A 22,022-nucleotide genomic window follows, 5' to 3' on the forward strand; every position below is an offset into this window, starting at 1 on the left:
CAATGTTGGAGGTGGGCCTAGCAGAAGGTGTATGAGTCATGGGGGTGGAAAAAAAAAGTGTTTGTAAACATGTACACACTTATTTTCTCTTGATATCCTTGCCTCTTTGCAACGTGATTTTGCAGTTCCTTTTTATCAAAAAAATGGAGTCTTTTTCCCCACCCTTTGAATTTGGGCTCAGCCCCAGTTCATGCCCAAACCAATGGGATATGGTAGAAATGATGTTGTACCAGTGGGTGTTTTTTTGTTTTGTTTTGTTTTTGAGACAGGGTTTCACTCTGTCACCCAGGCTGGAGTACAGTGGTGTAATCATGGCTCACTGCAGCGTTGACTTTCTGGGCTCAAGTGATCCTCCAACCTCTCAGCTTCCTGAGTAGCTGGGACTGCAGGTGTGAACCACCACCCCTGGCTAATTTTTGTATTTTTTGTAGATAAGAGGTTTTGCCATGTTACCCAGGCTGGCCTCAAACTCCTGGGCTCAAGCCATCGCCCCACCTTGGCCTCTCAAAGTGTTGGGATTACAGGCATGGGCCACCATGCCTGGCCGGTGCCAGTTCTAAACCTAGACTCAAGGCTCTTGCATGTTTTCATTCATTATCTTGGACCTCTGAACTGTCATGTTAACAAGCCTAGGCTAGCCTGCTGGAGGATGAAAAACCACATGGAGGAGCTGATCTAGCTCATTACCCTCTTCCATCCCCTTCCACCTGACAGCCGACTCATAAGTGAGCTCAGTGGAAATCAGCATAAATTGGTCTAAACCTGAAAAACTGTCCAGCCTACCTACAGTCTCATGAAAGACGATATATGGTTATTATTCTAAGCCACTAAATTTTGAGGTGGTTTGTTTTTCAGTTAGGAGCACCAAGAATTAGCAATAGCTAATAATGGCAGAAGTCAATAATGTCTTGTAGGTTAGAAAATAAGATAGAAATAAAATATGCAACAATAAATAGGATGGGCAAATGAGCAGAATAGAAGCATTCTAAGGTGAATAAAAAATAGATTAATTTTTCTCATATAATAAGAAATAAGCATTATAGAGCTGGTGCAGTTATTCAAAGTGAATTAAAAAATAGATTAATTTTTCTCATATAATAAGAAACAAGCATTATAGAGCTGGTGCAGCTGTTCAGGAAATTTATCAAAAACCTAGACTCTCTCCATTCTTTCTCTCTACAGTCCTCAGTTTTGGCTATCGCCTTTATGTTTACAAAATGGCTGCTGTATCTCCAGGCATTGCAACTGTGTTCCAGGGAGAAAGAATATGATGAGTCTCTTCTTTTTTTAACTAGGAAGTATCTTTTGTACAGGCTCCACCTTGTGGAAAGTAGATTTCTGTTTACATGTCACTGGCCAGAACTCTGTCACATGGCCATACCTAGGTACAAAAAGCCTGGGAAATTGATAATATATATTTTTTCTAGGTGAACTGCTTTCCCAAAGAAAATCAGGACTCCATTATAAAGCAAATGTAAGAATGGGTGTAGTTTAGGTGACTAGCAGTCTCTGCTCTCTATTTTGGAGAAATCCTCTTACTTAAGGAAATAATCCAAAAGGAAAAGCAAACAATGTCCTTGGCATAAAGATTAAGAGACAACATTACACAGGGTACAAGGCACTGGAGTGAGATTCCTAGTCCTAGCTCTGCAGCTGACTTGCTGGGGAACTGATCCTCTGTTTCTTTCCCTTTAAATTAAGACATTGGAGTAAATAACATATAAGCCTTTTAAACAACAAGTAAGTCTGTAAAGACTGAAGGGAATTAACATTTATGACAGATTCCTTAATGTGCAATAGCTCATTTAGACCTCACAACAGTATCTCCCTTTACCCTGGGGGATGCTAAATCTCAAAGCAGTCAAATAGTGTTCCCAGACCCACATCTAGTGAGTGGCAGCCAGAATTTCAAGTAGGGTCTGTAGGCCTCCAAAGCCAGAGGCTTCTTTCTACTGCCCATCCAACCTTTCTCAAAAGGCAAATAAGGTCATGCATTTTTATTTACTGAATTTTAAGTAAAGCAGTGTCTTTTGAAGCGGGCCCAGTGCCACTTGCAGCAGAATCACCTGGGATGTCTATTACAAATGCAGATTCCTGAACCTTCTCCACATGAACTGAAGCAGACTTGCTAGGGCCGAGGGAGACCCAGGAATCTGTATTATTACAAGCTCTCCAGGTAATTGGAGAGACTTTACAATTTGGGAACCATGATTTTAAACTAATAATTTAGTGTTCCATTCTAGTGTAGTTTATTTATGGATCTGTGGCTCATGGAAATTTCCTCCTAGTATCAGGAAGATACAACTTAAAAATAGTCTGTTTTTCCTTCCTATTGAATCCACTGAATTCCATGGAAAATGTTAAGGAACTGGAGGTGTGATTAACACTGATTAATCTAGGCTCCGTACGTCAAAGGCACAGACTAACATGAACATACATGCTGATTAGAATCATACAGAGCTGGAAGGGGATGGGCAAAGAAATGGCATTAGCTAAATATTTACTATGTTTCAGACACTGTACCAGACACATTACGTCATTTAAGGGGCCCAAGACAAGTGATTCAATCCCTTTTATTTATAAACGGGGTAGGTACTATTATTATTTACATTTTAGAGATGAAGAAGCTAACGGCCAGAGAAAAACAGTCACTTTCTGAGATCATTCATTCATTCATACAATAAAAATCTCATTAGCTCTTATCTTATGAAAGACGTTGCAAGTAGAGCAGCAAAAAGGCAGTCTAGGAAGGTGGCACAAAGTCCACCAAATCTCCATTGAAGAAACTGGAACTGAGAGGGCAAATTGGGACTGGAGCCTGCCAGAAGCCGTTTCTCTGGAATCCCTCAGCCTGAGCAACAGGGGAGTTTGCTGCTGAGGCTGCTGGAGCTGCGGTGTACAGCAAGTTGCAGGCCTCTGAGCCTGCTGGAGGTTCAGAAAGGTTAGCTGACTTGCTTAAGTAAGTGTCCTAGACAGGAGGGAGAAAGCGCGCGGGTCTCAGATCCCAGCTCCAATATCCACGCCTTTTCCCTTTTCATCTCCCGGAAGGAAGCCTTCACAGGTGGGGAAAATGCTCACCCAGTGACTCTAAAGTAGTGCACAAATTGGCATTAGAAGCTGGTTCTGATTCCTGCTATCAAGGTTTATTTAATTCTAAGCTCAAATGACACAGAAAATAAAATTTCCTCCTTAAAAGGTTCTGCGGAAAAATATTCTCTGTTCTACGTAACAGCCTCCTTGGCTGTGTTTGTGTCTGAAGAAAGGACTAGTCTGACAGGAAGAATTACAAATCTGGAGCTCATTTTGGCGTCGCAGAGGGAAGGTGGGTGGAGCGTCTCGCAGTAAATTAGGAATTCAGAATGAAAACGTAGAGTTTATTTGGGTTTTTAGTGACACCTCAGGATTATTATACAGCAGTGTCAGACACAGCTCAAAGTAATGATGACTGCTCCCCCTCCGCCCCGCGGGAGCTGGGTGCTAAGAAGGGGGAACCCCTCCTTTGAGGGGTTGGGGTGGGGATCCTGCCTTTCCAACCTGGATCGGGAAGGGGTTTGAGAGGAGTGCGGCTTGGATCCCCATCCTGGATCTTTGCTGGAGGGAGGCGGGAGGCTATTTGGGGGTGTGTTTGGGCTCAGGATCTGGGTCTGACGCTGGGATCTGGGGACTTTCTAGGTTTGGAACTGGGTGGGGGAGCTGGGTTTGGGGTGACCGCTGGGAGCAGGAGGAAATAGAAGAGTGAGTCGCATGTGAAGGGCACTGAGGAGGGATCTTCGGTGGAATGCTGAAGTTGATGCGTGGACTTGGAGAGGGGAAGTTGAAGTGGATGCAGGGGCCTGGCGCTGCAGCGGATCTGGGTGGCATGTGCTGGGATTGCCAATGCGGGGCTGTGAATGGGGTCAGGGTGGGGCTGAGGCAGTACCAGATCTTCCGCGCCTAGAGGAGGTTAGAAGAAAAGAGCGTCGAACGGCCACAGCCTTTTTCCGAAAGAGACTCACACAGACACACCCATCGCTCTATCCGGCCCTCCGGGGCTAGCGGCTGAGCGGTGCTCGGGCTGGCAGACCCCGCCCCCACGCGGCCTCTCGGAGCCGGGAGCCGATCCGGCCGGGGCTGGGGTCTGGCGGCCCGGCCCCAGGGGTGCGTGGGGCGTGGCCAGAAACAGGCGCCCGCGGCTGCGGATTGGCTGCCCGGCGGGCCTGCAGGCGGGGCTCCCGGCTGGGTCCCGCTTAGCCGCTCGCGGCGGCGGGGAGGCGGGGCCGGTGGGAGCCCGGCAGCCAATGGACGCGCGTTCCCCGAGCAGTTACAAAGGGCCGGAGCGAGGCCGCCGCGGCGGCTAGGGAGGTGGGGCGAGGCGAGGCTTGCTGGGGTGAGGCAGCAGCCGGGCCGGGCCGGGCCACAGGCGGTGGCGGCGGGACCATGGAGGCGGCGGCCGCTGCTCCGCGTCCCCGGCTGCTCCTCCTCGTGCTGGCGGCGGCGGCGGCGGCGCTGCTCCCGGGGGCGACGGGTGAGCGGCGGCGCGGCGGGCGGGCGACTGCGGGGCGCGCGGGCCGGGCCCGGCCTCTGGCTCACTCCTGCTCTTTCTCAAACATGGCGCGGGGCCGGGGGCGCAGGTGGTGGCGCCGGTGCCCGGCCTGGGCTCTCGTGGCGCCGCGCGGCTCGGCGGCCGCCGGGCGAACCGCAAGCGGGGAGCGGAGGCGGGGCAGGGGCGTGTGTCCGGGCGCGGGCGGACGTGTCCGGCTGCTCGAGGCCGCCCCGCTCGGGACTCCCTGGGGATGTGGAGTCGGGCGGAGTCGTCCGAGGTCTGGGGCTGTCCTCTGGGGTGTGAGTGGGCGAGGGCCAGGGGCGGAGAGTGCGAGGCCGGCAGGGACTGGCAGAGCCGTGGCTGCCCGCCGCCGCCCCTTGGGCACGGCGTGACCTTGTTCCGGGGACCCCCGCCCCAAGAGGGTCCGTGCCCGAGGCTGCCGGGCCCGGGGCGGGGTTTGAGGTTGGGGTGGAAGGCGGCTCCCGGGCAGGGTGTGAGCTCCGAGCCGCTAGGGCTTCGTCCAGTGGGAGTCGGGGGCGACGTGTGGTGAGACCCCTGCGTCCGCAGGCCGCCCTGACTCCCGCCCGGCTCGACCCGACCAGACCCTGCTGGAAGGGGCTGCTCTTCCAGCCAGGGGGGCTTTGTGTGAGAAGAAGGAAGCGCGGAGATGCGCGGAATGTTTCTTCTTTCGTGCGTCTGGGGAGTGTTGAAGTGAGTCCAGTAACCAGACGGCCACGGATTGTTTTCGTAGTGGAAACTTGAACGTTTGCTCATTCTGCGGGTTTTGGAAATTTTGGGAATGACTGTGAATTGATTAAACGCTTTTTATTTCCTCGAAGGAACGTCACTCGCGATGTTCCTTTTCTTGAGTGACAGTTAATAGTTTGAATCAGACATCTGTATACCTGGTTTTCAAGAAAGAATGTTCGCTGGATTTTTCAAAAGAGTAAATCAGGTTGGGGTAGGTGGTTGGCGTCCACGAAGGGATGAGTGAAAAACTTCGTTAGCAGCTGAACTGAGACACTAGAAGCTAAAATATACAGCCTCAGTGTTAGCAACTAAAATGCAGTGAAAGTACATTTCTGTTTCTGAAACTGGACAAAAGATGTTGACATTTTTTAAAAAAATCAAGACTGACGATGACGATTATAATTAGTCCTAATAGCTACCGTCTATGTATTGTGCATTACTGCGATGTAAATGCATAAAGTACACTATTGTATAAGTACATTATTTAATCACCACAAGTAAACTCCCAGGAGTAGTGGCGTTTGCCCCACTTTACAGATGTGCAAAGTGGGGTGCAGACACATTAAGTACCCAATAACTTAAGCGCTAAAGCTAGGATTTTCACTCAGATCTCAGTTTCCAAAACCTGTATGTCATATATATATATATATATATATATATATATATATATACATCATGCTATCTGGCGTAGCCCATTTTTCTTCTTCAGTCGTCTAATGAGCAATTGGTCTTTATTATTCACTTTGGATTCTGTCCTCATAATTTGAATATCAGATAGGCTTCATTCCGACTCTTAGCACATTCCTGAGTCCCTTCACGTGGGCCTGCATTAGAGGAAACAATGGATTTTTGACATTGGCCTAGGGAGGAAGGCAAGATAACTGTGTGGACATTTGGGAGAATCAATATAGTTAGGCATGAAACACAGGTAACATTTCCACACCACTATTAACTTGAATAACACAGTGCACTCTTTTCCACCAGAAGTAGCACAAGAAGCGTTCATGTATTCAAGTAACAGTAGTGGACTTAGTTGAAGATACAGAACATTGCTCAGTCCATGTCCTGGAGGAGTTTACAGTCTCCATGGTATGCACAAAATACAAAGCTGTCCAGGTGCTTATTACTCTAAGCCCAGACTGCCTCAGCTTGTCTGCCCTTCCTGTTGGTTATGATGATGCGTCAGTCCACCCTTAAAAGACATTCTGAAAAAGGTCAAATGCTTTTTATTTCCTCTGTAACTTGGCTTCCCTTGTAAAGACTTGCACCTTTTTATGTTCTGAGTATGTTTTATTGTTCTCTGCCCAACTTCTCTCTCCAACATAGGTTTCTCTAGGAAAATTGATTCCTTGTCCCTAGTGCACAGTTTAGTACCACTATGTCTCTATGTATATCCCATCTGAGAATGCTGTTTGCTTCCTTTCTGCAATTTCATAACTTTTTTTCTTTGAAAACATGCCCCCAATCCAACTCTTCTATGAATGCCTCTTGAATGTCTCCTCCTTTCTTGGTATGCAGCCTTCAGCTTAATCCTGCCTGTTATCCTCCAAATCTAGTTGCTTTCCCGTGTTTCTCTCATCTAGGCTTTTCTATGGCTACTGCCAAACTAATCTTCCTCAGCCATCCCCATGAAGGTTTATAAGATTTCCCATTTGTATTCAGCACTTAGAACAACACTTAGCAGCTTATGATTGGGGCCATCTCTGAGTATCCTACCAGGGATCTCATTTCTCACTACTGCAGATCTTCGAGCAATTTCTCTTTCTCACTGACTCCTGACTGTTCAGCCTTTTCACTACACATTTAGTTTTGCCCCTTTTTTGGGAGTGTGAGAAGTTCTCAGCCCTGACTTCCTGTGCTGGTTTAGTTCTTGAATTCTTTGTCTTCCAGAACTCTGCAACACTTAACAGTTTGTGTTGTCCATTTCTACTGCCTGTGCTGCTACTTAACTCTACTTGAATGTGTTATAGGTACCCAGAGGACAAGATTCGTGCCATTTCTTTCTTTTATGGCCTCAGAACTTAGCGCTGTGTTTTATATTCTATTCCACATAAATGCTTGTTGATTTCTATTTGAGCATTCCTTTAATATTTATACTGTTTTATGTAAGTCCAGTTTATGCAATATTAACTTGTAATTCCGTATAAATAATCAGGAAAAGTTGTATAGCGTGTTGAAAGCAATTGGTTATTTGTCCCACCTTCACCAGCAGTTATGCAGAAAATAGGGGCAATACCTACTTTTGCCTGATTCATGAGATTGTGAAGATCACATGAGAAAGTGGTATTTGAGTTTGAGGTTGCTATTCTGTGTTGTTACTAATGAGCAGGACTGATGTTCAATAAGCAGCTCCCACTGGGCTATGTGTGTTTTGGTTAAACATCCTTTCTGATTGGTTGGTACCCTTGTAGTGCCAGTTGTTAAATATTTTTAATATCATTTCTATAGGGAGGCATTAGTATTCAAAAAGGGAAATGATTAGTGTAAGCTGGAATGATTGGGGGAGGCTTCCTGGACACTTGGGAATTAAACTGACTTTGAAGGGTGGGTAGAATTCAGAGGGGGATTTGATGAGTGTGAAAGTTCTTTTAAAGTTGTGTCCCCAACTGTCCTGGGGCCTACTCCAAGGGAGGAAACAAGGCTTTTACTGACTGACTGGCAAGTTACTCTTCAGAGTTAGGTTCCTTATTCTGTACTGTGGAATTTGGATGTATTAACCTCTATCATTTTTTCCCCAATCCTAAAAGCTATAGTACACAGCTGGAAACAAAACATAAAAGTAATCACAGTGGAATGAGTGAGGAAGAATAACATTATGGGATGCCCAGTAGGGCTAGGCATTCAAATGGTGGAAGCCCTGAGTATATTATCACTTCAATTTACAGATGAAAAAACGACTCAGGTGAATTTCTTAGGGTGGCACAGGGGCAGAACAGAGACAGGAACTTTGATTTTCTGATTCCACATCTCGTGCCCTATATGGTGCTTTAAAATGTAAAGGACTTGGAGGTGGGAGTGGGACAGGGTTGGGATAGGTGGTTGGCATCCACGAAGGGATGAGTGACTTCCTTAAGTGAAGTAGGCCTTGAACTTCACAGAATTTATGAAAAGTGAATTCTAAAGGTGGAAGGGAGGGGAATGATTAAAGCCTTAAAGTCCTCAAGGGAAAGGTCAGTATTTTTTTTAATTGCTGATAAAAGGACCTGGTATATACTTATTGATTGAGAAAAGTAGGCCTATAGTAGTTTGGAAGATGGTCTTGAGTAAGTACAGTTAATTGAATTGGGGTGTAATTAGAAGGCCTTGGTTTAGAATATTAGATGATCCGCTTTGTTGTTGAAATTAAGAGAGGAATTGACGTAAAAATAATCAAGAGGAAGATAAATCTTGTTCCTGTGAGGAGGGCCACTCATGTAGGGAAGACCCCTGTCGAAAGGTTCTAGGCCTTAGTTGAGCAGTTGCAGGGACTCAACACCATTCTTGTAGTGTCATTTTATTGCACCAAATATGTTCATGTGTAATAAATGGAATTTTGAAAATACTGTTATCCTATGGATGGCCCTTCTGATGTGAGAACGTGTCTCTTCAAACCACAGAGCCCCTTGCAAATGTTGACAAACCTCTTGCCTTTTGCAGTTCTTCCTTGGTCATGGCTTACGTAACACAGAGTTCTCTGAACAGATGGACTGTGGTTTGATATCATGTGATTGGGTCACATCTTTGCTTCCTGCTTCTGGAATTGAGGGCAGATGCTGGCGTATTTCTCAGGGATTTTTTTATGCTTTGTCCCATAGAACTAGCTTGAGGAAAGTTTTGGAGTCTTCTCAAAATTTATGGTCTGTTTTGACCCAGCCTAACTCCAATACTTAGGATAATATTTAATGCCATTCTTAACTGAATTTTCTCAATGTCAAATCCAGGCAGTCTCCATAAACATTAAAATTGTTTACCGCTCTGAATTAGATCCAATTTTATGTGTTGTTTGCTTTCCAGGTAAGTTTCCTTTTGGCTACCCTTCTTCATCATGAAGAAAATTGGTTGGTAGATTAGTAATTATTCATCTCAGACATCACTTTCTTAACTAGTGGATTAAGTCCAGTTGGTTTTATGGTCCAATTTTATAGATCAGATCAAGTCTTTTGTGAAGCTGCTCCCTCAAAGAACGATTTCTAATCTAACTTAAAAAAAAAATTGACTTGCAGAGTATACACACAGGTTGCTTTGAAATTTCTTGAAGGGTTACAAGAATATGCTACATATTCTACCTGTCTTGTCTCGTTTAATTCTCTCTTCTCTCTTTTTTTTTCTTTGACCATGGCTAATACGCCATCATTTAATTCTCATAACCAACCTTGAATGGTAGTTGTATAGAGTACCAAAACTTCTTACTTATTTGCTGGTTAATTTCCAAACTCTTAAGTCCATTTGTTCCAGATACAGGTGACCAGTGCTCAGAAGATAACTGTAGGTTTTGGTAACATCGGCTCTACCCCAAGATTCTTTTCAACTCTAAACGTTATCCAAAGGTGTTAGTATTTTTTCATCCTCTAATCGTAAATACATATATAAAAGAAAGACACTGCTTTGAATGGCACAGATGTAGACTAACAGTAGTTCAACCACTGAGACTCAAATGATTTTGTATTACCATAAACCCCATCTGCCTGGGTAGGCAGAATTGACACAATTTTGCTCAGATTGGAACCTAGTTCCTATCTATGAAAGAAGACCCTCTGTTTCCATTTTATAGGCCAGGAAACTGAAGTTATGCTGTTAATGAAAGGTGGAGCCTGCATTTGAGTACTCCAGGGTACGTGCTCTTTTTCTATACAAATGCTCCTCTACTTATGATGGGGTCACGTACGTCCATGCTGCTTTCATATAGAGTAAATACATTGTGAGAGCCGCTTCAGCAGGAAAGTTTCCTTTCTCTTTTTTGCAAACCATGAGAATTTGCTTCAGATTGCCTTGATTACAGTTTTACTGTTTCTTTGCAACTGCAGGCCATTCAGATACAGTCTTTCTTTAACATTATATTTTTAGGTAATTCGAACCTCCCTGACGAGTCCAGTGATAGTTGATCACTTACTATTTGTATTGATTTATACATATATTCATAGCAAATTCTTTTCTTCTAAAAGTTACATAAGCACAGGACTGAAAATTTGTATTAGAGAAAAGAAAAAAGCCATCACCAGCCATTAACATTTTGGCATATCCTGCACCCATGCTTTTTTTTTTTTTTTTTTTTTTTGAGTATAAAAAACCATTCTTGGGCTGGGCACAGTAGCTCACAGCTGTAATCCCAGCACTTTGGGAGGCCGAAGTGGGCGAATCACGAGGTCAGGAGTTTGAGACCAGCCTGGCCAACATGATGAAACCCTGTCTCTACTAAAAATACAAAAAATTAGCTGGACGTAGTGGCAGGCACCTGTAATCCCAGCTACTTGGGAGGCTAAGGCAGGAGAGTCACTTGAACCCGGGAGGCGGAGTTTGCAGTGAGCCGAGATCGCGCCACTGCACTCCAGCCCGGGCGACAGAGTGAAACTCCATCTCAACAACAACAAAAAAACAAACAAAAAAACAGCAACAAAGCATTCTTTAATCATTGTATTTCAGCAGTTTATGAAAGCTAATAAAAGTGTTTAAATTGACAAAGAGCTTCAGTTTACAGAGGAAAGAGCTTCAGTTTACAGAGGAAATAGCTCATCTATTCTTAGCAAATATTTAGTAGTGATCAACATGGTGAGAAATATAGGAAAAGTAAGAGGCAGTCTTGCTTTTTAAAAAATTGATGCTGAGGAAATATGACTACAGACTAAGTACTAGCAACCACAAGGACTGCTTTACAGAGGAGGTAGGACTTGATCTCTGCCTTGCAGGAGGATAGGGCTTTGAGTAGATGTGTGGTGGAGAGGAGGCACTTCTTGGCTGGAGAGGATGGCATGTGTGGAGAAAGAGCATTCTAAGTTTCAGGATTTCTAAGGGGAGAAATGGAAGTTCATGGTGTAAAGGGTGGGCTCAGAGAATTATGGGCCTTGAAAATCAGGTGAGTGGTTTTAATGTGGAAAAAGAATGTCTAATTGTGCCACAGAGGGAATGGATCAGGGTGGCTACCCAGGAAGATTTTGGAGTTGGTTTGATGGCATTGAGAACGGGGTGATATGGTGACTGTATGACATTTGAAACAAAGAAATCAGAGGAATTAGTAGTAGGGCCTGTGTGTGGCTGTTCCCTTGCTTGTGTGCTCTTCCCTCACATACCTGAATGGCTTCCTCCCTCACCTCCTGCAAGTCTTTGCTCAGATGACACCTTTTTCTCAGTGAGGCTTATCCTGCCACCTTTTAAAATATTGTCATCATCCTACAGTGCTTTCCTTCTCTGTAACAATACCTTCTAACATACTGTATTTATTTACTTGTCATATATACTTATTTACTGTTTATTGTCTCCTTCCTATCATTCTAAGCTTTGTGAAAGTGGATGTCTTCGTTTTGTTCACTAACGTATCTCAAGTGTATGGAAAGTGCCTGGTGCATCCTAGGCACTCAGTAAAATTTGTTGAGTGGCAGTAGGTCTTAGCTGTAAAGAGGTGGAGTACAGAAATTAAGAGTGACTCCATGAAAGAAAAAAGAATGACTCCAAGCTTTTTTAGGCTGGATAATGCCTGTAACTTAGTGAGTAATTTGGCACGAGGATTAAGGGGAGATGAATTCTGGTTTAAGCATGTTGAGTTTGAGGTGAAGGTAGCCAAATAAAATTGCTCAGTAGTCAGCAAAGATTTAAAAAAAATGGAACCTAGTTGGAAATGGGAGAGAACCTTAACCAAAGAAATGGCTACTAGCATCTAGCATTCACCTCATATTCTCTCTCTCTCTCTGTCTTTCTCTTTTGGGGGTGGGAGGATTCTAGTGTCCTAAAACGCTACCTTAAATGGAGTTTTTATTTAGACCGTGAAGTCCTAGCTTGTATCTGGACTCCTGGTCCGTTTGTTGGGATATGGTTCTTTCCTGTTTTGCAGGTTCATGCTATTTTTCCCCCATCTCTCTTAGTAAAGATGTATATATTCAGAACTACTTGTGATCTTCTGGTTGTATTGAAATTAACCTTCAGACAGTGCTGCTTTCTCTGCAGTAATGCGTTTGATCTCTTGGGAGTGTGGTTCTTGGCTGAGATAAAAGAGAGGAAGTTTCCTGCTTGCGGCCTAGGCCTCAGGTCATGGTTGCTGATGTTACAGGTGTCAGCTTTACTATCTCCTGGAACTCCCTGATGGCTATCCTTTTAAATGCTTTTCCTGTTGTTTTTCTCAATGAACCAAACACTGGTGCAGTTGTATCCCTAGACCATCTCTCTTTTTCTACTTGGATTGATCTAACTTAAGTTTTTCTTTCAGTTTTGAAGGCGGATTAAATTCATGTGACTCGGTTGTCAGAAATTTAATGAAATCTTTGTTTATAGGAGTAGTATATAAGTGCCAACATATCTGGCTGTAATTAGAGTCTAATCAGTGTATCTGTGACTCACTTTTCAAAAGAGGATAGTTCCTAATTTACCTGATCGTTGTGAAGATAGTGTACAGTAGTATTTACACTTAGTACATAGCCTGACACCAGTAGGTGTTCAATAAAGGGGAATTATTATATATTTAAATAAGTGAAAGAATGTCTTCTGAAAGAAGAAATGTCTGTGTAATGAAGAACTAGAATTAATTGGTAGACTGAAAGGAAGAATTCAGCTCAATGTAAGGAATGACTCTCTACCATAGCTGTCAAAATGGAACATTGTAAGGTAGTATGTTCCCTGTCACACTGGAACTATTCAGGCAGAGGCTAGATAACCTTCTGTCTGAGAAATTGTAGAAGGAATTTCTTACATTAGGTGGGAGGTCGGACTTGTTTATCTCTAAGCTCTGTTTCTCCTCTAGAATTCTGTACTTTTGGGCATAATCCAAGCTTCCTTGCTTACTGGTTTTAGCCAAATATAGTCTAAGTATCCCTAGGATTCATGGCTTCAAGATGAGCAGTATCTTGTCGCTCCTGTATTATATGAGAAAAGTTAGTTTGTCCATTGATTGGCTTGTATTTTGGTCATTTTCCAAAAAAGGATTTTGGAAGCTTGAAATGCAGCCATAAAAAATGATGAGTTCACGTCCTTTGTAGGGACATGGATGAAATTGGAAATCATCATTCTCAGTAAACTATCGCAAGAACAAAAAACCAAACACCGCATATTCTCACTCATAGGTGGGAATTGAACAATGAGAACACATGGACACAGGAAGGGGAACATCACACTCTGGGGACTGTTGTGGGGTGGGGGGAGGGGGGAGGGATAGCATTGGGAGATATACCTAATGCTAGATGACGAGTTGGTGGGTGCAGCGCACCAGCATGGCACATGTATACATATGTAACTTACCTGCACATTGCGCACATGTACCATAAAACCTAAAGTATAATAATAATAATAATAATAATAAAAGAAAAAAAAAATAGCAAATTCAGTAAGACCAAATCTACTGACCACAAAAGATAAGAATCAGTAAGTCAAAAAGGGAAAGTCAAAAAGAGAACAATTATCCGTAAGTTTAGCTGAGGAAAGCTTTAGAAGTTGAACACAATACTTAGCTCTGAGTTTTCTGGTAACCAAGGCAAGTAAGGAAGACTGATAATTTGCATAGATCTCATTGCCTATCGAGGGTTCATGAGGAGGCTGCCACCTTCCTTAATAAAGTGGAGCCCCAAACACCAAGATTGTAATACAGGGAGAATCTCCAAGTGGTAAGGGGTTATTGCTGGATCTGGCAATAATCTGATTCTTGTTCTGAGGCTTCCCCCTTAACACGTATTGAGGGTTCAATTTAGTGCTGCTGCCACCATCTTTCTTCTCCAGTTTAAGTCTCTGATCCAAGTATGAACACATTAGTCTTTCCGTAATGACAATGGAACAGCTGATGTAAGGCTAGGACATTTAAATCAAGCTTTGCTAAAAGCTAGAGGATAGTGAATAGAGAGCAACATGAAACTATTCAGTCTGGCTTACAAAGACATTTTTCTCATGCCCTTATCTTTTGGTGTGTCTCCATTTGATACACTTCATCTGAGTACTGCCACCAAAGGCAGAGCCAGACATTTACCTTCAAACAGGTGCAAATCAGTAAGATCCAGAGTGTCTTTGCTTGGGTTTCTTGTTTGAAGAACTGCTTCATTTCTGAGTAATGGACGTTGGGAATGATTACTTTAGGAGAGATCACACTTATCTGAGAGTGTGGCCCTACTATACTGGTCTCACAGTAATCCCAGTATTAATTGAAAAGGTAGGCACGTTCATTAGCATGAGGGCATTCTGTGGTTAGAAGCATTCTGATTTCATTGGGAAAAACAAGCTTCTCTCTGTTCTTGAGCAGAAGCTTTTATAGAAGTCTTTGTACATGGGCCATTGAAAAATAAAGTGAACAATTAGGGTTTATCACTCTCATGATTTGTAAGGATTCACTTTTCCTTTTTTCTGCAGTTGCTGTACTACTTCAGGTCTGTTCCAGTGTTTCCTTGTTCTTACCACCAAGACTGAACCTCCTTATTTTTGTTCATTTGCTTCAGGAAAACCATTCCATCTAGATTTCCTAGATGTAAACCTCACTGATTACATAATAGTGTGTATTTATAGTTCTAGGACACCTTGTTCAGGCATCCTGTTACATTTCTACATTATAAGATTCTTAAATATGCATCGAATTACAAATAGGTCCCCAGGGAAAAGGCAAAAACAAATGGCTTTTTCTGCGAGAAACTAGGACTAATATAGATATTTGGGAGCACTGAACATGGAGGATAGAGTTAAACTTGAAAAGACATACAGAGATAGAAATGCAGCAACTGCCCTTTCATTTGTATGCATGCACACGATATATGTATGGGATTTTTATTTTTTGCTTGATGTATTCATTTTCAAATCAAACTATAATGTGCTCTAATTGGGTCTCTTTTTGCACATGGTTGTTGATTTGAGTACTTTCTCCAATTGAGAAACTGACATTTTAATTTTGTTATTCAATGTGCGATAGATTCAAATAAAAACACCCAAGATTGTGTATTGTAGATTTCCTTCAACAATAATTATATGTAATTATTTTATCAAAATAAACAAGTTAAAGTAGTTTTAGTTATTTTGTCTCATTTTACATTTGGGAAAAAAATTAGAAACCAGGGGCCAGAGTCTGGTCATGTTTGTCAATGAGGAAAGACAATTTCTGATTGCCAGTCCCACCAAAGCGCTGGCAGATTAACACAGCATTGTAGATTACTTTCCTAGGAAGAGATGCTCCTTTTTTCTCCCTTTCCATTATTTTGCTTTCCTTCTTTCCATGGTGCATTGTCCTTTTGTTTTCTTCCTTCTTATTTCAATGCATGTATAAACTTGAGCCTTTCTGCTCTCACGTTCTTTCTCCCCATGATCATAATTGTTTCTTCACTTTATTCTTAAAAAAAAAAAAAAAAAGGCCACGTAAGTATTTTATCTAGATCTCATCTATCATTTAAGTTTTGTCAGATCCAGCCTGCTCTTGCCTTACCACGGGAGAAGGGAAAGGAGGGAGGAGTTTTAAGGGATTTTAGGCATCAGGCAGAAGTCTTAAGGGAAACTCTGCAAGGACCAGCAGGCTCAGAATTAGCTGTGCATTGCAAACAGATGGTTGTGTCCCTGAGGAAATAGCGTAGTTGCCCTAAGAAATTGGGTGCTTCCATCTGATTTAGCTTAGTCTCTGTAACTGGGAAAAAGGAAAATCTCATGGAAGAAATGAGTATAATCACCTGTGAACCATTCTAAACTATTATCTATTGCCTAGTGATTATTGACTCATATATAGATTTCATAATTCTGCAAGATAGTCTTCGGTGTTGTATCATCAGTTATCTAAGGTATAAATGACATCAAGACCCTTACGCCCCTGAGCCTGATAGATCCTTATCTTTTAATAACCAACCCACCACTTTCTTCAGTAGCCAAGATGCTACTGTATCAATGCTACCAGCAATTGGAAACCCATATTCCTAATGCCAAGTCTCGGCATGTAGATTTTGAGGTCTGAAAACTTTATTAGCTTGGTTACAGTACATCTCAAGCCTAAGTTTTCATATACACATAGTTTAGTCTCAAAGGGCAAATGTTCACCTGAAAGGAGTTCAGTCAGCACTAGATGCTTATATCTTTAGGCTCCAAGGGAGTCCAAAATTTAATGATTAAAAATATTATAAAAATGCAAATATAGAAATAATACAAAAGGTCCTTCATTTTGGTGGGCTTTTCTGTCCTTGCTTGGTTCAATTCAGCTGTGTTCTTCTAGGAGACTGCAACCACAATTTAACTGCTTTGCTTTGGTATTTTGTTTGACAAGGGAGATGAACGTTTCAGATGAGATGGAGTCTCACTGTGTCACCCAGGCTGGAGTGCAGTTGCGTGATCTTGGCTCACTGCAACCTCTGCCTCCTGGGTTCAAGCGATTCTCCTGTCTCAGCCTCCCGTGTAGCTGGGATTACAGGCATCCACCACTACACCTGGCTAATTTATTTTGGTATTTTTAGTAGAGACAGGGTTTCACCGTGTTGGCCAGGCTGGTCTCGAATTCCTGACCTCAGGTGATCCGCCTGCCTTGGCCTCCCAAAGTATGGGGATTACAGCGTGAGCCACCGTGCCCGGCCTTCAATTTTTTTCTTTAAGGTTAAGTGCTTTTTGAATCCTGTTTGCTTACTTTTTCTGACCCAAATGTTTTAAAAATGTTTTCCTGTGTTTTCATTTAAAAGATTGGTTTTACCTCTCACATTGAGATGTATAGTCCATCTGGAGTTGGTTATTTATTATGGTATGAGATTTTTATTATTTTAAAAATATGGATATCTAGTTGACTCAGAATCATTTATTGGTAAAACCTTTTTTCCCCCAGTGTACAATAGGATCACCTTCATCATAAATCAAGAGGTTGTTTATGTGAGGGTCTGTTTCTCTGTAATCTCTGTTCTGTTTGCCCATTTGTCCTTGTGCCATTACCATACTGTCTTAATTATTATGATGTTAGGAGTCTTGATATCTAGTAGTGTAAGTCTTCCAAAGATTACTTTGGTTATTCTTGTGATGTTGTTTTTCCGTATAAATTTCAGAATCAACTTGTCAGTTCCCATTGAATAAAAAAACCCTGTGAGGATTCTGATTTGATTTTATTGAATCTACAGATCACTTTATGGAATATTGACCTCTTTACAGTATTGAATCTTCCAGTTAGGAACATGTCACTTTTCTCCATTTATAAATACATTTTAAAATTTTATTTTATCTCCTTTGTAATTTCTGTCAATGAGTAATATTTTTTAAGCTTTCTCTGCAGAGGTCTTACCTGTCTTTTGTTAGGTTTATTCCTAGTTTTTAGATTTTTAAAAAATGTTTTCTATTTATTTCTGGTTTAAGAATGATTTTTTAATTTAATTTTTTAATTTTTTTTTTTGGTATAGTGAGTAACCTTATATTAGTGACCTTGCTAGATTTACTAATTGATTCTAATAGTTAATCTGTAGGTCACTTTTGGATTTTCCATGTACATAGTTGTCCTCTGCAAGTAATGATAGTTCTGTGTCTTTCCAGTCTATCTTCCTTTTGCTTATTTCTGACTTACTACACTCAGACCTCTAATACAATGTTGAGAAGTAGTGATGGATAGCCCTTTCTTATTTGTGATTTCAAGGGAAAATGACAGTCATGCAACATTAAATGTAATGCCTGCTTTTATGCCTTTTATTTAATCTGATTATTTCAGAATTTGTTTAAAATTCTGCAATTTACTGAGATTTTTAAAAATCATGACTAGCTGTTGAATTTTATCAGTTTTTTTGTTTTTGTTTACATCCCCTAAACTGCCAAACTCCCTTACTGTTTTCTTTCTTTTTTTTTTTTTTTGTGACAGGCTCTCACTCTGTTGCCCAGGCTGGAGTGCTGTGGCCTGATCATGGCTCACTGCAGCCTCAAACTCCTGGGGCTCAAGTGATCCTTCTGCCCCAGCCTCCCAAGTAGCTGGGACTACAGGTGCATGCCACCACGCCTGGCTCAAACTTTTATTTTGGCGTCTTTTGTACAATGTTTTTTGTATCCTCTACCTAAAATGACTTTCCTTTCTTCACTAGCTTTCCTTAAGTCTTAGTTTAGGTGTCATATTTCAGAGAAATCTCCCTTTTCTGTCCTCTGATCTGTGCACTTTGCATCATCATTTATCAGTGGCATGTTCTCTGCATTGTGAACTTGAGGACAGGAATCTCATCCTAATTATCTCTATCTTCCTAAAGGTTTTTTCTTTCTTCCTACACAGGTTACATTCACTGTTGTGTTCTGAGAAAAGGTGTTCAGGCCTTGCTTTCTGCTTCTAAAATTACTAACTGCCCAGGACCATCAGTTCATTTCTTCAACTGTGGCTCCAACAGATCTTTCGCTGTTTGCTGGCCCAGGTATTGCTCTCCTCTGCCCCGAGTCAATGGCAGCTGGGAGTGGTTACCACTTCCTTCTCTTACCACAGTTCCTTCTCTACCACAGTTCTGTTTTGTATGTCATTCCCCTAGCCCAGGATGATCAGCCACTTTCATTTACGTTCATTATTACACCTTATCTGTGCAGTCAAGCCAGTCTCTCCTACAGCCACTCGTGCTTTCCAAAGGGAAAGGTTGAAATTTTTCGTTCGTCCTACATGAGGGGTTGTGGGGAGTAGGGGTGGAAATCACTGTAGATTATCAAGTAATCCTTTTTTTCTTTGTGTACTTTTGGAATAAATCTAGATTATGTTGATGTAACTGTTAGGACATTTCTGTTTCTTCATCTCTAAAGGAGCTGGGATCTGATATTTCTGTTCACATTCCTTCCAGCATGAACATTTTATGGCTAATTAGATATTAACTTATTTATTAGGGATATTGCATATACACACTGGATGTGTCCCTACACTGTTAATTTGGGTTGGAACTGAAAATATACTTTCTGTGTGTGCCTAATTCTACTGTAGTGAAGTTCTTGAGCCAGGTCTGTTCAGTCATATTGTTGAAAAACTGTATGAATATTTAGGAAGGAGAAGGAGCTGATAGGTACCATGAACATTCACTGTTGTATATGCATATGGTTTATATTGTGTTCTGTGTCAGTACTGCCTACCAGAGCTTTCTCAGCATTAGCTCTGATTCTCTGTCTAGCATCTAGACCAGAGACTGGCACGTAATAGGAGCTCTAAAGAAATACTTGTTGAAAAAGTGCATAAACTAATTTTTGAACATTTTATTATGTGCTGGGTACTGTGCTAAGTATTGTGTGTATGCTATTTCATTAACCCTCAAACCTTCTGAGATTGGTGCTGTTTGTTAGTATGTTACAAATTTAGGAAGTAAGTTGAAGAAATTTAGGTTCAAATAAGTTAAGTGACTTCCTCAGGATTACTCAGTGCCTGACTGGCAAAGATAGGATTTTAACTTAAGTCTTTCTGTCTCTGAGTTCCATCAACTTAACTACCATATCCTTATAATACCTACCCACTAGTCAAATTAAAATCTAATAAGAAACTGTGTAAAAGCATACTTAGATTGAGAGGAAATAAGAAATTCGGTTATTGTTTTAGCACTCACCTTTAGACATAGAAGTTTCTCCATTTCTTTTCAGGGCCTGGGATAGGGCAAAGTATACACATCTGCTCTGTATATTAAAATATCCCCTCAACTCATTGAAATGGAACAAAAACAAGGTCACTTGACAGGACTGTAATTGTAATCACACTATACAGCTTTACTTCCTGCCCTTTAGTAGTAGGACCATTTCCTTGTCCTTAAACATACTTCTAAAATACCAGTTTTAATGGCTATATAGTCTTGCATTTATGATTGTGTAAGGATTCATTCTGTCATTGTATTGTCATTCACATAGGTTGTTTTCAATCATAAAATACTGTAATGAACATCTGCAAGTTTAGATTTTTGCTCTCACCTATTGTTTCCTCAGACAACTCTAAGTAGTAGAATTAATGGATTAAAAGATACTTTTTAAAGGCTCTGACTCTTTTAAAATGTGTTGTTAAACTCCTCAGATCTGCTAACCGGATCTTTATGCTGTACTTGTGTGATTTATTTCGAATCTAAGTGAAAGCCTTTGTATTAGTTGCCCTGTTAAATCCCATCTTGCCATTTGGGCAGCCTATTCTTAGTGTGTTTTCTCTGATATCAGTTAACATTATATTGGCTAATTCCATAAAAACTAGGAGACTGGAAAATGAAGATAATGTGGAAAAACAAGAGCTTGTGAATTTGGGAGTGCCCTGTTCTTTTAAGATGTGATGTGAGTTAAATGATAAACAATGCATCTTAAATTCTTTAAAAGTGGCAGAAGTAAATGGAATTTATCTGGAAAAAAATCAGGTGTTTATTCTGATGCCCTAAATTCAGGGGTGAAATATTATCTGGACTAGAGGAAAATTTTATGTACGTTATATGGTGTTCTCTATTTTGACAAGCTTACTTTGATATTACTGCTGCAGGGTAGCCCCAGAAGGGTTGAATTGAGAAGAACTGAGTATTTTGAGGAACAAAACCTAGGATAGTAGGCTGGAGGGAATTGGAGGTCAGGGTTTTAGTCATGTATACAGAGATAAGCAACATATTTAATAAAAAGAAAAGGAGAATCTATATAGTATGCTTTACTGCAGAGCTGGATGAGGGAGAAAAGAGGACACATCTCCTTGAGAAGGGGGCATGTGTTGAGAATGGAGAAAAGGGGTAAGGCAGATTACTCAGAAGAACTGGGGTAGAAGAATAGGTTGGATGATGAAAAGGGGCTGACGTTAGTCCCTGAAAGGTGTTTTTAAATAACTTCCAACTTTTGCCTTCACCTTTGCCAGCAGTGATGTGATCTGCTTTCAGCTGTAGTGAAGCAAACTGAATAAAGGACATTGTGCATGTTAGGTCTTTTACTTGCCTGTTGGTACATGTTTGTAATATTTGGAAATACTCTCACTGCGAAGAAAAGTATAGTTGTGCTGTAGTGGGTAGGGTGAGGAAAATAAGGGTCATCACCAGCAAAGTCAGAGTGATGAAAAAACTGGATTTTAAACACTCTGCTTGACTTTGCATAGATAAGTAAGCCAAGCAGAGTGTTTGCTGGATGTAGTTAAAATACAAGCTTGGAGCACAGGTGAAAGGCCAAGAGGCTTGGAGATGTAGATCTGAGATGTACCAAAGGGCCAAGTGCAAAGTAAGTTTGGGAAGTACAGTGTCATATAAAAACTAATAAAGAAAGGGTGGCACTCTGTCTCATATCCTGAAACGTTTTGAAAAGAATATTGAATTTGACCAGAAGGACATTGCTAGTGAATTTCAAAGAGAGATTTCAGTTGAGCTCTGAATTGGAGGAAGAGGTGATGGAAGGCTGGAGAGGGCCAGTAATAAGGGTTGAAAAAGGAAAGAGTATTCAAGCATATGCATAAAAAGACTACGGGTAGGTTGTATAGATGATGACACACTAAGCCTGGGAAGACAAGGTTTCTGGTGCTAATTTTTATTTCTTTAACAAGGGTGATAGAAATATCTGTTCCATATATTAATACTATACACAACTGTTTACCTCTCAGCTTTTCTAGCAAGACATATGGGCTTGTGAATTAACCCTGGGTAGCCCTGGCATTAGATAGAAGTAATAGTGCTTCCATATGTGACCTCGAGATGTACTGAAATGAGGCAACCAAGGA

The 22,022-nt window shown here is 41.6% G+C and overlaps 1 protein-coding gene across 3 annotated transcripts in view; it reads left to right on the forward strand.

The window, feature by feature from the left end:
- Positions 1-4,308: 4,308 nt before the first annotated feature.
- TGFBR1 (transforming growth factor beta receptor 1) overlaps positions 4,309-22,022 on the forward strand; it is a 54,971-nt gene continuing 37,257 nt past the window's right edge. The window contains exon 1 of one of the 3 annotated variants that reach the window (XM_024252274.3): positions 4,309-4,504. In XM_024252274.3, coding sequence (XP_024108042.2) covers positions 4,417-4,504 — 88 coding nt within the window. In that variant the 5' untranslated portion in view covers positions 4,309-4,416. Of the gene's footprint in view, positions 4,505-5,212; positions 5,234-22,022 lie in introns of those variants that run through there. The other 2 variants (XM_009244688.4, XM_054520360.2) reach the window with 2 other exon arrangements.

Source organism: Pongo abelii, chromosome 13 (assembly GCF_028885655.2).
Source record: "Pongo abelii isolate AG06213 chromosome 13, NHGRI_mPonAbe1-v2.0_pri, whole genome shotgun sequence".
Taxonomy (NCBI): Eukaryota; Metazoa; Chordata; class Mammalia; order Primates; family Hominidae; genus Pongo; species Pongo abelii.